The 17,739-nt window shown below is 37.8% G+C and overlaps 1 protein-coding gene across 1 annotated transcript in view; it reads left to right on the top strand.

The window, feature by feature from the left end:
• Nucleotides 1-17,739, top strand: part of LOC129495517 (PH domain leucine-rich repeat-containing protein phosphatase 1-like) — a 209,174-nt gene that overhangs the window by 146,140 nt on the left and 45,295 nt on the right. The window contains exons 5-8 of the mRNA XM_055303106.1: nt 6,480-6,626; nt 7,259-7,489; nt 13,851-14,053; nt 15,873-15,933. Coding sequence (XP_055159081.1) covers nt 6,480-6,626; nt 7,259-7,489; nt 13,851-14,053; nt 15,873-15,933 — 642 coding nt within the window. The remainder of the gene's footprint in view (nt 1-6,479; nt 6,627-7,258; nt 7,490-13,850; nt 14,054-15,872; nt 15,934-17,739) is intronic.

The following is a 17,739-nucleotide window of genomic DNA, read 5'->3' on the forward strand; positions in this document are numbered from 1 at the left end:
GAGTGTAGACTCTAGTATGTCATACTCTGTCTGGATGAAGACGGAAGCTAGGCAAGGGCAGCAACAAAAACTAGTGATTGCTCCATTATCTCGGGAACAGTTTCAACATAGGTGCTATTTCTACTTTGTTGTTCATTAGTGATGGTATGAAGTGGGGGAAAGAAAGGAAAAATTAAGAACATTAATATATCAAACCCCTCCACTGCACAGCATGTGTTATGTCTAGATACAGGATCGTTGTTACTATACTTATGATTTTATAGTGTAAATATAGAAGGAAATGAAAATGAAAGCATCATCATCAATTTGGCAAAGCGGTGGTAGTGTCAGCTCCATTCTACCATCTTTCCACTTGTGACTATCCATCATTTCAAGGGCCCTGCCTTCTGCAAGCAATACCATACTTTGTTATATGGTCCTTAGGATAGCTAATTTGGAAAGGACTTCAGTTTTTCTTTGTGAACACAATTAGAGTTGCCTCTGTAGATTATCAAGTATTTAGTTGATTGCACTTTTAAGATTTATTTATTTATTTTAGAAAAGGAGAGAGTGCACAAGTCGGGGAGGGAAAGGGGACACAGGCTTAATGCTCATGTGAAGCCTGATGCCAGGCTCTGTCCCACAACCCTGAGATCATCACCTGAGCCTAAGTCAAGAGTTGGAGGCTTAACCCATTGAGCCATTCAGGTGCAAGTGTACCTTGGAACTTTATGTTAAGCGAGACCCAAGTTCTAGAAGCCCATAAATGCCCATTGCCATTGGCTAAATGTAATATTGTAATACTGCACCCATAACTTTGCTTTAAGAATTAATAAAGACTCTGGATAAATGTTAACTTGATTTCTTACCCCCTGCTTTGAGCTGTATTATAGAACAAATGGACACAAATTATAGCTCTTTCCTTAAAGCAGATCACTTGCTCTACAGTGTGAAGTCAGACTTTGCAGGTTGTTGGATAATTTGTGAACCCTGGGTAGTGCCTGAATTGGTTTAAATGGAATTGCACGTGGTGTTCAAAATATTCATCGTCCTCCATTGCCTACAGCTTGCTACTCTCTGTGGGGGAAAGTGAGGCTAAAAAAGAGTGCTTTCCATACTCTGCTCTGAGGCTACTCTTTGACCTGTGAATTAGAATTGTTAGTAATTGATATCTATTTATATTAAAGTCTCTAATAAGATGTAATAAGAGCAGGAGAGATGAGAAGTAGAACTGCTGTTGAAAGGCGGTATTTTCAGGTTGTATGCGATGTTTACACAATTTCTCTGAGCCTACTTTCTTTATCTGTGAGCTTGGGAAATGAGAGAAAATGACTTCAGAGGCCCCTTTATTCTCACTTTAGATAACTGAGAAATGAAGAATATATATCTACTTCAGTTAACTTTTTTAGCCTTGGCACTGTGTGTATATATATATACAGGTATATGCATATAACAGATGTTTTTTAAAAATAAACTACAGAGTTTATCCTTTTAGTTTCTAAAACATCAGAAGAGTCATTCCTTATTAACTGCTAAACCAACCACTATCGTTGTTACGATCATCATTAGTAATTTTTATTAATGTGAAATTTTATGATCTGATTCTGTTCTATATACCTACATTGAACAGCTATCAGGAAATATTTGTAATCTGAACAAATACAATGTAACTTCATTTTAAGGACTTAATTTTAGGGTTTAAGAACTGTACTAGTAAAGAAAGAAAAAGGAACTGTGATAGTAGTTTAAAATTATTTAAGATATTTCACCAAATATGTATTTTTCCAAAGGAGGAAATGGAACCAGTTTTATTTTGGAATCTGAGTCTGTGCATGTTTCATAGTTTATGAGGCTCACCTTTTAGCATGACAGAGCTCAAAGTCTTATTTTATAGGAGACATAGAGATTTCCAGTCTTTTCTAACCTAACACTATGTTGTCACCTTGTTACCTCCTCTGCATTCTTTTTGAGTGAAGGTAAAAGGAGGAAAGGTCATCCACTCCCCATTTTGATTTCTTATCTCTCTTTTAAACAGTGCCTCTGGTATCTCTTCCCCATTTTAAGACCTGAGATAAGTAGATTCTAGGTGGACCTTCCCTCTTACCTTTGAAGGGATTTTTGAATTGGCAGATGCCTGTTGCCTGTAATCGGACTGCTTTCCACATCTGTAAAGAAAAAGTGGAACTCTAAGAAGAGTAAGGGTTAGAGTTTCCAAAACAAATGAATTTTAATGTGTTCAGACCAAGAACTTGAGTTCTCAGAAACAATCCATGCTTTGTTTGCTAAACAAGTCTGCTGAACACTGTGTTCTTTTCTGGGAAGAACTTGGAGGATGGGCTGCACAGGGATGAATACAAGGGATGTAGGGAATATGATGAGAAGGAAGGAAAAAAATTTAAAATACTTAGATGTACAGGTCTAGGGCAAGAGTATAAATGGAGGCCCCATACCATATATCTAAATATTTAAGTTGTAATCAAGCTAATAAACTGTTAAATAAAATATGTCCTCTCCTCCTACCTTAACAGATTTAATAACTTGCAAGCGTAGTATCAAGTTTAGAATTTTCAGACCCCTCTCAGTATCTCACACTGGTTCTGGCAGCATTGGGAGATCTGGCCCAGGGGCCCAAATGTCTTTTCTTTGTGTCTCTAGCTCCATCCCTCACTGTAGGTCTGTGGACACACTGTCCCAAGTTCTGTCCGTGCCTAGGGCCTCTAGGTGAAGAAGGTGGGCCCAGGGAAGAGGCCCATGGAAGCCCTGAAAATAAGGTTGGGTGTCATTTGGGTAAAGAAGTCTGGAACTCTGCATATCCTTAGTATGGAGAAAATGCTTGTCCATGAAAACATAATGTGAGCCACATACGTGAATTTTAAATTTAACAGTAGCCACATTAGGGAAAGTAAGGAGAAACAGTTGAAATTAATTTTAACAATATATCTTATTTAATGCAGTATATCAAAATTGCTATCTGTTCTAAAAAACATTATTGAGTTTACGTTCTTTTCTGTGTAAAGTATTTGAAATCCAGTGTATATTTATACTTAGAGAACATCTCAGTTTGGGCTAACCCCACTTCTGGTGTTCTATAGTCATCGAGGGCTGTGGCTTTCTTACCAGACAGCACAGACTCCTGTTCTGCGCGGGGATGCTTGACCCCTGGAACTGAAGACAGTTCACTTTATTGTAAGGTCTGGTAGTGTTTTTGTATCATTGAATTGATATAAAGAATAATTGCATTTCTTTATATTTAGAGCCTGTGGCCATTTTAAAATCCAAATATATATACATAGACTATGGAGTTTACTTGTTTTTATTTCTGTTCATTTCTTCAACTTTCTTTTTACTCCTTCAACTTAATACTGCTTTCCTTTGGTGTGGTTATAGTAAATTTGTTTGCAAAATTGAAGATACTCCCTGCTCCTCCTCCCCACCCACCATGATATTGACAAATACTTTTCCAAAAGCCAGTGCTCTCATTTGCTGTCTTAAGTCCTGGAGGTGTAATCGTATCATCTCCACTCTTGTTGGATAATGTCTTTAGGGAAGGTCTTTTTCCTTCCTAGAGGAACTTTTTTCTAAGTTCAGTTTAATTACGTGCATATTTTTAAACTGTGGCCACTTCTACCAAATGAGGAATCATATCTAGAAAGTAGGATACTGTTTTTGTTTGGACTAGAACAGCAGTTTCATCTATTTCAGGATAGAGTTGGCAGATTTAGAAGGGAGGAAAAGCACCCAGTTAAATTTGAATTTCAGGAAAAACAATTCTTTCTTTTCTTTTCTTTCTTTCTTTCTTTCTTTCTTTCTTTCTTTCTTTCTTTCTTTCTTTCTTTCTTTCTTTCTTTCTTTCTTTCTTTCTTTTCTTGTATAAGTATGTCCCATGCAATATTTGGGACATACTTTACACTTAAAAAAAAAAAACCTGTTGTTTATCTTCTGTATTTTATCTGGCAACTGTATATTAAGACTCCTTTACTCTAAAAAAATTGAAGACCTTAAGCAGTTTCTATTTATGTGGATTAAATCTATTGATATTTACATTAAAAACCTAAACTGAGAAGTATTTTAATATATTTTCGTTTAGAAAAATAATAAACCCAGTCTTATTAACCTACACATTTTTTTATGAAAAGTAACTATTTTAGGGCAGCCCAGGTGGCTCAGCGGTTTAGCGCCGCCTTCGGCCCAGGGCCTGATCCTGGAGACCCCAGGGTCAAGTCCCATGTCGGGCTCCCTGCATGGAGCCTGCTTCTCCCTCTGCCTGTGTCTCTGCCTGTGTGTGTGTGTGTGTGTGTGTGTGTGTGTGTGTGTGTCATTAATAAATAAATAAAATCTTCAAGGGGTGGTGGAAGGGGAGGAGGGCGGGGGTGGGGGTGAATGGGTGACGGGCACTGAGGGGGGCACTTGACAGGATGAGCACTGGGTGTTATTCTGTATGTTGGTAAATTGAACACCAATAAAAAATAAATTTATTTAAAAAAAAAAGAAAAAAAAGTAACTACTTTAGAAAACTAAATATGTAGAAAAGTGTCATCGTTTTGTATTTTTGCAAATCTTTCCGTGTCTGTCTTAATAGAAGATAGTTGGATTTCTCCTGTTTCTGCAACCAGTCAGATATGCTATCACCCCTGTACCATGTGGAAATCTCCACTGGACACTTGAGAGAAAAGAAGAATGGAGAAGGCAAATGGCATCTTAATATTGTTATGAAAGTAGTTTTGACCTGAGGGATTCTCTTGAAAGGGTCTGAGGGACCTCTTCCAGGGTCCTCTAGCCAGGTTTTGAGAACCTCTGAACTAGGAATAATAGAATCTGTAATTCTAGCTCACGTAATGAATAGATCATGATGATTTAGTCAGAATAAAAGATAAGCATTCTTTGTTTTAAGAAGGCCTAATGAATCACATTGTAAAGTATAAAACAAATTTCAAATGATTATTCAGGTTTAGTAGTAATTAAGTTTTTTTTTAATTTAAAATATTATTCTGTCTATACTTTGCCATTCAAGAAAATTGCTATTGTAAAAGAAAAATCAAATGTGTCACTTTTAACATGTCAAATAGGCCCATTGTCACCTTTCTGTTTAGAATAAACTTTATGTTGCTATTTAAAACAAAACTTAGGGGTGCTTGGATAGTTCAGTAGCATCTGACTCTTGATTTCGGCTCAGGTCATGATCTCAGGGTGGTGAGATCAGCCCTGCTTTGGCCTCCTTAGTGAGGAGTCTGCTTGTCCCATCCTCCCTTCTCCTCCTCTCACTTGTGTGCTCGTGTGCTCTCTCTCTCAAATATAGAAATTAAGTCTTAAAAAATAAAGTAAAGCTTAGCATTTTTTATTATAAAATTCAACAGATGGGTCACAGGACAATTTCCTTAAATGCTGATTGAATTGAATTGGAGTTATGTTTAAGATATGCATGTCTTTTCTAGGCATTATGCATACTGCCCAATATAGAGACTTGAGCAGTTTTAAAAATAATTAGCATAATGCAATAACTAATATGATTCTCATCTCAGAAAGAAAGGGTAGAGGTCAGTAGTGGACGGACTGAGAAGAAATAAAACTTTAAAGATGACTTCTTTAATCGCTTGGACAACTGAGGAAATGAAAGCCATTCACAAAAATAGAATAGGAGGAAGTGCTGGTCTGGGAGAAAGACATAGGTTGAATTTCACACTGGAGATGCTGTAGGGTAGCCCAGGAACAGGAGATGGTGTGTGGTCAGTTGAGAGTTGTTCACAGAGCAGCAAAATGATTTCCAAGGAAGGCAGGGTAGAGAGAGGAAAGAAACTGGTCAAGCACAGGACTGTGAGAATTGTGTGACCCTGGGGTGGGGAAGAAGAGATGAGGAAGAAAAAAGAAAGGACCTAGGAGGAAAGAATTGGAGAGTATTGGAAGAGGGCTGGGGAGGAAAAGATAGTGCAAGTGAACCGAAGAAGAGCTTTTCCAGAAAGGGGGTGTGGTTAACAGGATGAACTGTTGGATTGAGATTAAACAATGATAATAATTGGTTCTTAAATTTGAAACTATAAAACTTGGTTCCCTGAGAGAGTGTGTACTTCTGATAAATTAAGTTTTTATCTCAGGTTAATATTTGGGGAGAAGTGAAAGCAGAAAGATTTGTGAATAGTGTGGGATAACACAGAAATTCCAGAAGAGCTAGACCTGCCTGTTTTCTCCTTCCCTCTCTGTGTTATCAATTAGTGGTGTGTTAATGAAGCTGGCCCAGGTAAAGCTAAAAAACCTTACTCCAACAGAGTCTTATTCTAGACTGACAGGTTTGTTTGTTTTTAATTATAATGTTTTTTATTTTACGTAAAACACTGGCCTCAGAGTCTGAAGAGGTGCATTCCAGCTCGGCTGCACATTTAACCTCTGTGGGCTCATTCCCTCCTCAGTTGAATTGGGTTAGATTATTTCGAACGCTATGCTAAAATAATGTGACATTATGCATCTATGACATTTGTCTTTTCTTGTCTTTTGCTTTATTGTAACAGGTTCACCAAGTTGAAGAGTCTTAATCTTTCCAATAATCATTTAGGAGAATTTCCGTTAGCCGTCTGCAATATTCCAACCTTGACCGAGCTGAACGTGTCCTGCAATGCTCTTCGAGCAGTCCCAGCAGCCGTCGGAGTTATGCACAAGTACATACTTTAAGCTCCACTGCATAGTATCCCTCAGAATGCCTCTACCCCCCTACCCCCCTGCCCCCGGGAAGCTGCACTGGGGTCACAGCAAATGATTAGTTAACTTGTTATGTTGGTCATGTAAGTCTTGGCCCCAAAGCAAGAGATTGGGCTCTTCTGTAGAGTTAGTTTATTAGCTTTTATATTCTTTAGAATCTTGTAAAAAACTAAAATATCCTTGTTTAAAATTGGAAGATCCCCACAGAGGAGCATCTCCCCATGGGATGACATGCTTACTTTCTCATTTTCTGAGTTATGTTGAATTCTAAGACTTAATCTTTAAAATAACAATGAAAGATGGGAATTGGGGCTGATTCACACTGTAGTTAGTTCATGTTGTTCCCAATTATGCCTATCCAAGTTGGGAAAATGGGTCATAATTTTGGTTTTCAGTAAAAGATTAAGATGCTTATCTCTGATCTTTTCTCTGTGGTATATTATTGCTTCAGGTACTCTCCTTATGCATTTTGCAAAAGATAGTTCATTTTCTTTTCCTAATGATGTGATTTATACTTATGGAACTTGCATGTTGATAATAAACACATAGAATTTACACGTTCTCTTTATAATTCTTATGTTTCCTTTACTAGCTTACAGACATTTTTGCTGGATGGAAACTTTCTCCAGGCACTTCCTCCTGAGTTGGAGAACATGCATCAGCTTAGTTATCTTGGTCTTTCTTTCAATGAATTCACTGACATTCCAGAGATTTTGGAGAAATTGACTGCTGTGGATAAACTTTGTATGTCTGGAAACTGTATGGAGACCCTGAGGCTAGAAGCTTTAAGAAAAATGCCTCACATTAAACATGTGGATCTAAGGTAACTATTTTTAAGAAATAGATCTCATGTAAGTGGTTGGCTTATATTTAGGAGTAGGTTACAGCCCTTTTGGTGACATTCTGCTGCAAGGCGAGCAAGCTGGTTAGTTGCAATTTATGTGAATGAAAAACTGTATCATTGAGAGCAAAGTGGGTATTTTTTCTCTTTGTCCTCCTTTTCTGTGGCTTGAGACAGTTAACATCATTGAGCATTTCTTCTTTCTTAATTTTTTTTTCCTTCCTTGACTTCCCTAATGTAATACAATGTACTCATTGAATAATTTAACTTATTTATTTTAATTTCCTATTTTTCTATCCAGGTGGCTCTGCCCTTAGTTTACTGTTCTTTACAAAAATATTAAATGCATAACCTCCTGTTAGGCCCAAGTTTGGCTAGAACCTCCACTCTCACCCCTCATAAGAGCAAAAAACCTGCATTTTTATTCCTGATCATGCTAAATAAATAAACTTCTACTGAAAACTGCTAGCATGGTCCTTGCTACATTAAAGATGTGCTATGATAATCCCTTAGTATGTGAGGTTCAATTTTAGTTTCTAATCTACAAAGAATCAGTATAGGAGGAGGAAGCTATTCTAAGTATCTTTTTTTTGGGGGGGGGGGAACAAGAGACTGTCATGGGACTGAGTTCCTACAAAGCAACATATCAGGCTTAGACCTTCATAACAATTTGCCCAATTTGATACTTTTTCAACCAAACTAATTCCTCCATTAACGAGGGGTTGATGACCACATACTAATGATGTTAAATCTTGGGCAAGAAATTAATTAATGTCTCATGTGCAACTATATTCTAATCTCTAAATTATAGTTAATAACACAACCTAATTCATAGACTTTGGGAAAGATATTAGTTCAATGCCTCATACTCCCAGTGTTATGTATCATTCTTATTACCTCATTGGGAATTATTTTCTATTTATGGAACCTGCTCAGATATCATTCTTAGCCTCTTTACTCCTCCCATTTGTCAAAGATGATTCTTTCTTTTCCTTACTACCCACTTTCCTCTCCGTTGATAACGCTAGCCCTCACTGAGGCCTCTTGACTTCTGTCAATATAAAGAAGCATCCTCTTTTGCTCCTTTTCTTCTGTATTTATATGGTCTAGCTTTGGAAACACATTTATTCCAGTCCCTCAAATAATTGCTTTCCTTGGGGCTCCTGGATGGCTCAGTGGGTTAAGCATCTGCTTTCCGGCACAGGTCATATCAGGGTCCTGAGATCGAGCCCCGCGTCAGAGCCTGCTTCTCCCTCTCCCTCTGCCTCTCCTTCTGGCTCATATGTTCTCTCTTTCTCCCCCCCCCCCTCTCTAAACAAATAAAATATTTTTTTTAAAAATTACTTGCCTTTCCCTTTCCTCAGACTAAAGAAATCATGCCTGTTGCACCTGGGGAAATGTTGTTAGCAATTTGCAGACCAAGAATTCCTAATTCAAGGAATACAAATGGTAGTACTTTATCTGACTTCAAGAACTTTGTGGAATGTCACAGGAGAGGGCACTGAACTTTCTTTCTAAATTGTTAACATTATTTGTCTCTGAGTCACTTGGATTTAGAAAACTTTCATATTAAAGAATTTAAGGCCTTTTAAATGGAGCCACCCAGATTTCTAGTTCTAATTGGATCTTTTTAGATGAGGTCAGTTGCAGGACATTTAAAGACCACAGTAGCGGTGAGACACTCTACATCTTGAATGACTACGCCTAGTTTACTGCTTCCCTCCAGGCCACTGAGATGAGAAGGGGAAGATCTTGGTCTGATTTGCTTGTAATTCTGCCCTAGTAGAATTGCCTAGTAGAATTAAATTGAGGGTAGTAGGGGACTTTTTTTTTTTTTAAGATTTTGTTTATTTATTCGTGAGAAATAGAGAGGCAGAGACATAGGCAGAGGGAGAAGCAGGCTCCCTGTGGGGAGCCTGATGTGGGACTCGATCCCAGGACCGCAGGATCACATTCTGAGCTGAAGGCAGATGCTCAACCACTGAGTCCCCCAGGCATCCCTAGTGAGGGGACTTAGGGGACTTTCACTTAGTTTCTGCAAAGGGCTAATTTTATTGGGTTTTTTACTCCTTCAGATGTAAATGTAACATCAGATGAAAAGTGATCATTTATCATTTTTCTTTTAATCTTTCTCCTCATACCAACTTTCTTTGAGTCTGATACTGTGTCTTCTGTGGCATCATTAATAATTCCTCTTTTCTCTTGGTGCAAACTGGATGTTACCAACATCTCTCTCCCTGATCACTGTTTTCTGCCTCAGTGGTTGCTTGTGCTCTCAGGAATTTGTTATTTATTTTCCATCTCCACGTTGATTATTCCCCTGTCTTTCTCTAACCCTTATTTCTCTTCTCGGAACTAACTCCACTTGAGCTGTCTTGGTTCCCCCATACTGGCACACTTACCCACACACCCCTGAAACAGTTCAGTTTCTTTCTCTATCAACTAGTTCTTTCCCTTGGATTCCTATTTTACTGATTGCAGCACCACTTCACTGGTTCTGTAAGCATGAAACTTTGGACCCTGTCTATAGTCAACCACCAGATTCTATCAGTTCTTCTTTCACAAGGTTTCTCTCTTTGTCCCTTCCTTTTCCTTCTCCCTGCTACTGTTGTCTCCTAACTGAGCCATCTCTTTCCATTGTGTAGCCTCTGGAGCAGTCTCAGAAGGCCCAGAGCCCTCAATTCTTTAGCTGGAGATATTTAAGCTCTTCTTATCTGGTTTCAACCTACCAGTCTGTGAGTCCCTTGGGGATGAGACTCTAACTCAGAGCTACTCCAAGTGTGGTCTCTAACCTGTGCTGGTTACTTTTCCACAATGAAATATGTGTAGAAACTGAGACTTAACATTTTAGAAACACGTGGTGATTTGACATTGCCACAATTTGTAAATAGACTCATTTAAGGCAACTCATCTCGTTGTACCAGGAATAGACTAGTTTAGTTGTTGGTGAACTCACACAGGGAGCCGCCTGTGGGTCACGTGCCGTATGACTACACATCAGTCCATGGTAGATTAGAAATCTAGAACAGAGCTCATTCACCACAGATAACCGAGCAACACTGTCCTCCTTCATCCTTGTTAACCAGTGTTAGCACATCATTGGTACTTTGACCGACAAAGCCAGCCCCCTTGCAGCCTCTCGCAAGCTCTGCTCTCCTGCACTTGTGTGTGGCTTCCTCCCTGTGCTCATCTTCAGTCCAGAGACCATTCTGCCCTAACTCATGCACTGCTTTCTTTGCCTACTTACATCTATTAATTCTACCTACCCTGGGGATTCAATGAGGTGCTCCCTCCATTGCAGCTTTTTGACCATTCTCTGTATTTTATACATCATTATGGCACTTGTCACATACTTGTAGTCTTTTTTTTTTTTTTTAATTCATGAGAGACAGACAGAGAGAGAGAGAGAGAGAGAGAGAGAGAGGGGCAGAGACACAGGTAGAGGGAGAAGCAGACTCCCTGCAGGGAGCCCGACATGGGACTTGATCTCGGGACTACGGGGTCATGCCCTGAGCCAAAGGCAGATGCTCAACCACTGAGCCATTGCCCTACTTGTAGTCTTTATATTTTAAAGCATTTGTGATTTTCCCTCACTAATGTATTAAAATCTGTTGAGAAACACCTTGTTTTATTCACTCTTATTGACACAAAGCCAGGTCATCATCCTCATCATCACTATATCTTTCATTGTTTGCATACTATGGGCACCTCCTTCATTTGACTTTCTCCACTGCCTTGGAGGACAAGGACAGTGTTATCCCATTTTACAGATTAGAATTAGGCTTACCCAGAGATACTAGGTGACTTGTTCAAGATCATACTAGATATGATAAGCAAATTGGAACTAGAATATCATGCTCTTTCATACTGCCTGTGTTACGCTACACACAGCAAATCTCAGTATTTATGAAATAAATAAAATGTCTATGTTAACTGGAGATTATGGGAAGGAAATTTTAATCACATTTTGCCTCTTTGAAAGTTCATCCTAAATAGTTATGTTATTGCTTGAGCCTGAAAACTTTTGATATTTGAATCCTGATAAAACTTGGCAATTTTTGGGATGCCTAGGTGGCTCAATGGTTGAGCATCTGCCTTTGGCTCAGGGCATGATCCTGGAGTTCTGGGATCAAGTCCCACATCGGGCTCCTTGCACGGAGCCTATTCCTCCCTCTACTTGTGTGTCTCTGCGTCTTTCTCTGTGTCTCTCATGAATTAATAAGTGAAATCTTTAAAAATAAAAATAAAGAAATGCAGACTCTGAGGCCCCACCCCAGATCTACTAAGTCAGAATCAGCATTTAAAAAAAAAAAAAAAAGACTTGGCAATTTAAACTGAACAGTTCCCTCTCATTATAGATTTTTTTTCTTTTGTCTCATTAAACGAACCCTTTAATTATTTTAGTGTGAATACAGTGAAATTACAGGAGGGAGCCATTCCAATGAAGATGATAATGCCACATTATGAAAGTTACTTACAGTGTAAAGTAGGAAAATCACAGGACAGTTTTTCAATTACTATATAGTATGTTATGTTCAAAAAGAGATTTTTATTTATTTTTTTAAGATTTAGTTTATTTATTTTAAAAAGAGAGCACGTGCCCTCCAGCTGGGTGGGGGGGGGGGTACAGAGGGAGAGATAAAATCTCAAGCAGGTTCTGCACTGAGCATAGAGCCCAAGGTGGGGCTCAACCTCATGATCCTGAGATTATAAGCCTGAGATCGTGACCTGAGCTGAAACCAAGAATCAGACATTTAACCAGCTAAACCACCCAGGCATCCCTAAAGTGAGATTAAAAAAAAAAAATTCTGTGTACATATTCTAGTAATCTAGGGAGCATTTGGAAGTAGGCAAATTACTGGGTTGTGGCCAGTTTTTCAATCTTACAACCTGGAATAAAAAAAGAGAAGAAGCAAAAAACAATCATCTTGGGGACATTTGAAGAGCCCATATGCTGTGTTTACAGATTGACAAATTTTAACTCTTTGCTATCTGTCACTCATCTTTGTGTTTCAGTGACTTTATCATATTGCTCTTAATAATTCAGTTATCATTACTTTATTTTCAGTTACCATTATTTTATTTTTTCAAAGGGCAGAAATTCACAACCTAGAACCTTTAGCTTTTTCCTAAGCTCCAGCCCTCATATTAATGTTCTTCTAACCAAGTGCATTATCTCAGCACTTTGTTGGCTTTGTAGGGTTCTTACTGTTTGTAAAGGAGTTGGGGATAGCCTAGCAAACTAGGAATTGAGATTTTCATCTATTTTTCTCCCTTTTGAAGTGTGTCTTCATTCTATTGATTCCTAGTCACCATTACTACTTACGTATCTTCTTGGCAACCCACTCATAGCAACTTCAGTCTGTTAGTTAACTAGTTCTCGTGGTCTAAGTTCTGCCAGCTGTCTCCTGTGCCTAGCTCTGTCCTAGATTTGTTGATCCCATTGCTGTCCTTTGTTTTGTAATTTCTCAGTGAATCCTAGATGCCAAATTTCAGTATTTTCTGTGCTTTGCTCTTTCAAGCAATAATATATATATATATATATATATATATATATATATATATATATATATATATATAAATTTATAAATACATGTATTTTTTTAAAGTAGGTTCCATGCCCAGCTTGGGCCTTGAACTCACAACCCTGAGTTGAGATCAAGAGTGGGATAGTTAATCAACTAAGCCACCCAAACACCCTTCCGGCAATATTTTAATAATGGAGATAGTTTTGATAATCAGTCCTTGGTCCTACACCAGCCAGAAATCCAGATGTGTGCATTCTTATGTCTGATACATGTGTGGCTCCCATTCATTACCCCCATTCCCAAGGTCTCTGTTAAATTCTATCCTATATGAACTGCTCATCTCCCTGCTCACTAATCCTTTCTCCTTCCTTAAATATTTAGTATAGTTGTAACATGCCTAACAGGTTGTTCTAGGTTTTATATTTTGTGTTGTTTTCCACCAAATTTTTTGAAAATAAATGATTAATTCTTTGAAAATAAATAAAATCAAATGATTATTTGATTAATAAATGATTTTTCCTCTTGAAATCAATTAAGGTAAAATCAACATATGTGCTTGTCTTCTAGCCTAAGTGGTCCAAATTGTGTTTGAGAATATACTGTCAAGATTAAGACCTTCATGGAATTGTAGCTAAAAATAACCAAGGAATCTGGCCAGTTAAGGAAGTCCAGATGCAGAGATTAAAGAAATAATGGAGGATTATAATATAGTGAGACTGGCATCCCATCTCCTTACCTCGGCATATTAGGGTGTGGTTATTTATTTATAGCACTGTAGTTAATTATAGTCTCTGTTTGTGTCCTTTCTCCTCAAGACTGAACGTAATTAGGAAGCTAATAGCAGATGAAGTGGACTTTCTCCAGCATGTCACTCAGCTTGATCTTCGCGACAATAAGCTTGGTGATCTAGATGCCATGATTTTCAATAACATTGAAGTTTTACACTGTGAAAGGAATCAGCTGGTGACATTAAACATCTGTGGCTATTTCCTAAAAGCACTCTATGCTGCTTCTAATGGTATGTAACATAGACCACATCAAAGTTTCTCTTCTGGTTTTAAGAATTGACTCAGCGCCGTCATCTCTGCCTCACTCTGATTTTACTTTGCTCATTTAATAAAATAAGTGTCAGGTTTTGCTGAGGTAAAAATCATAAAAGAAGAATGCTGGTATGGTATTTAAAGGAACCAAAACGGAAGATTTTGTAGTTCCCAACCTATTTTTCTCATATTATGATGTTTAGGGACGTTACTCCCACTTTTGATTTGGCTACTCTGCTTAAAGGGCCTGAATAAACTATTTTGTGGACTACCTCTGTTAAGATAGTAAGTCTGGAACCATGATTTAATATGGGAGAGTGAAAATGAAAGGAAGGTCCATTTTGGACTCTATTCAGGGCCTCAGATTTCATGCTCCTCAAACAAAGGAACTAATCTTAAGAGAGATCTGAATTCTATACCCACAGGGACACCACAGATCAAGAGTCTTGCTCATTTAATGAGATCTTTTCCACAGAATCTGGAAATCATGACAGTTCTAAAAAAGAAAAGATCCTAAGTACCTATGTTTGCTAAAGTGAAGATTTCGATTCCCTGCAATCAGAAAACTGAGTGAAAGCAAGTACTTAGTACTACAAGTTGAACAATTGTTTATCAAATACTTGTTCTATGCAGAATGTAGTGCATGATTTAAAGGGGATTTTTTTTTCTTTTTCTTTTTCTTTTTTTTTTTTTTGGAATGACTATTATCATCTCACAGGAGAAACAAGACAAATGTCAGATAGCTTCAGGTACCTGAGAGTTATAGGATTTGGATAGCCAGGAAGCACAAAGTGGGTGTTGAAGGGGAAAGAATCTGAATGTAGTCTGTTTGGCAGATGGGAGAAAACGGAATTCTGAACTCAGAGGTGCGCGCTGGAAAATGAGAAGAGGTAGTTATAGGATGTGTGGCTTAGAGTCAGATGGTGAAGGTTTGAAGCTAGTGCGGTAAGCTTAGAGAGACCCCGTGGAGATTCTTAAGTGGAGGGACATGTGACGGAAGTGAGTAGTGTACAGGGTTCATTTATGGAGAAGAATGGAGTCCTTGCCTCCCTGCTCATCCCCGTCATTGTAATAGTTTTCATGGGAGCAAATGGGAACTTGCCGTCAGGACCACAGATGTTGATTTGAGGCTTGTCTGTTCCAAAGTGGTACCTGCAACCGTGGAAGTAAGGTAACTGGGAAAGAGAAGAGCGCTGGTACCAAGTCAACTTAGAAAATCCTCACAGCTGGCACCAGGATAGGCAACCAGATGGATGCTGAACTTGTGAATCACAGAGTGAATGTTTGGAGAAGCAGAAGGGCATCTAGAAACTACTCTGAGAAACAAAGCCCTGTGTGGATGGTTCTATCCTTTATCAGACAGCTTTGAGGAAGAGTTTTCAGATTTGGGTAGATGAAGTCCTTTGTGACCCTCAAGAACATGGTTTCGGTAGAGCAAAAAAGGCAAAAGCCAGATGCATTTGGTTTTATGGAAGGAATTCCAGATGTAGAAAACTGTGTTCATACAGTTTATCTTCCAGGTAACATTTACCATGCATAACAAGGAGAGCCACAGGATTGGGAAAAGGTAGGAAAGTAGAATGAGTGATTTATTTTGATCTCTGAATAAGATCTTGTGATTAAATTGGAGGTTCTCTGTACTTTCTGTAGTTTCCCAGTTTAACAAATGGATGTATTGTACTTCCTAACCTAAACAATTGTGAATAAAGCACAGTGAGGATGTTCTACATACAAAAAGAGTCTCTGTGTGACTTGAATGGTAATAATGTCTTTGTGTTTTTTTTCCCTGCCTCCTAGAACTTGTTCAACTGGATGTTTACCCAGTTCCAAATTATCTGTCCTACATGGATGTTTCACGGTAAGAAGCCAAGTCCTAGAGCACTCTAGAGTCTGCTTGAAAGTTAGATTATCCTGTCTGAGCTTATGCCTAAAAATTTTTAAATATATTTTGACAGTAAATATTACAAATTAAATTCAGTAGTTTTTACTTATCCTTTGAAAAAATGTATATAAATATCAATTAAAATACTACATTTGTGTGCTAGAGTTCAAAATAGAAGAAACAAGATATTATGTCCATGTGGTCACCAATTTGGCCACCATGTTTGGGCCTGAAGGATTAGTGAGTTGAGTATCATCATATGGCTGGAAGGTCTAGAAGTTCTTTAATTATATTAACCATATCTTCAGTCTTTGAAATGATGTTAATTTCATTTTTAAATATTGTACTCTCTTTGATCTTTTTTTCCCTTTCCTCTGTTATTTTGCACCTACATCTTCTTGCTAAGAACCCTTAGAAAGTAGCAACCAAGCCTACCGAAGTAGGATTTCTGTCCAGCCTTTTCACTTTGCTTGGCTTATTTGCAAATAGAATAACCATCTCACCTTTTATACAAATTCACTACAGCAGTGTGTCATGGTTAATTCCTGAAGGCCTAAAGCATGTATTTATATTTATAAATTAGATTTTAATAGCCTTAACACTCTAAAATTGAAACTTTTAACATAACTCCAAAGGAGATATCCAAAATTTTCTGAACAACCATAGTACATGAGGGAATGTGGCCCACTCAGCATAACAAGTGTTAACTCATTTCCGTATGCGAAATCTGATACAACTGGCATGTAATTGGTCAGGTGCAGAATTTGCCTTTAGTCATAAAAATATACAAACCTGGTGATTTTCAAAATAATGTTCTCAATCAGAATTATGTAAGAAAGTGTCAGAATTATTAAAATTACAATTTTTCAGAAATTTAATTATAAAATACTTTATGAATACTGCTTCATTAATTTCCTACTAAATTCATGTCTGACAGTTTTGTTTAATAAACTTGAAGTCAGGTATTATCTGATTATTATTATTTTTAAACAGTCTGGAATGCTGTTATCTTCAACCTTTAAGTAACAACAGTATTGGAATGGGGTTTACATACATGGGGATATAGAAATAGCTTGAACAGATTTATTTCAGAGAGTCAGCTATAGAGTAAATCTATTCTCCTTTTACTTAGAGCATGTAATTGGCAAATGGTTCCCACTGAAACCCCTGAATGAGACTGAATTGGAAACCCTGTCTTGTTTTCCCTGAATTGTCACTTAAATACTATCCATCTTTCTTTATAACTCTAATATCCAGGATCTTCATTGTAGATAACTTACTCTGCTCAGCAGCAATAGGGCTTTCTCTTAGAAAACCTGACACCTCTGACATAGCTCTTCACCCTCCTCCTCTGATGTATTTATGTTACCTGCAGGAACTGAGCTGTCACCCATCATATGGTGTTTACTAGGTCCTCAAGTTCAAAGTTTCAGGTTATTTTTATGACTGAGAAGAGTTGTATTGCTATATATCAAGGTAGTTTATAGGGAGAGGGACTTCTCTCCTATCTTATGAAGATGTTTTAGGGGTTAACCACTATAAAATAAAATAATTGAGTGTGTCAGTCTTCAGAACTTCAAAGCCAGAACCCTGTGTACCTGTACAGATGCTAAAAAAATAATGCTGGCTTTTCTATATTTTAATTGAAAAGTTAGTACACTAGCAAAATTAAAGAAAATGGTTTTTAAATCACACATAATGCCCCCAATTTAACATTACAATGGGTTTTTTTTTCCTCCCTTCACTTATCAAAGTGAAGGAGGAACTTATCAAAGTGAAGGG

The sequence above is a fragment of the Nyctereutes procyonoides genome, unplaced genomic scaffold (assembly GCF_905146905.1).
Source record: "Nyctereutes procyonoides isolate TBG_1078 unplaced genomic scaffold, NYPRO_anot_genome, whole genome shotgun sequence".
Lineage (NCBI taxonomy): Eukaryota > Metazoa > Chordata > Mammalia > Carnivora > Canidae > Nyctereutes > Nyctereutes procyonoides.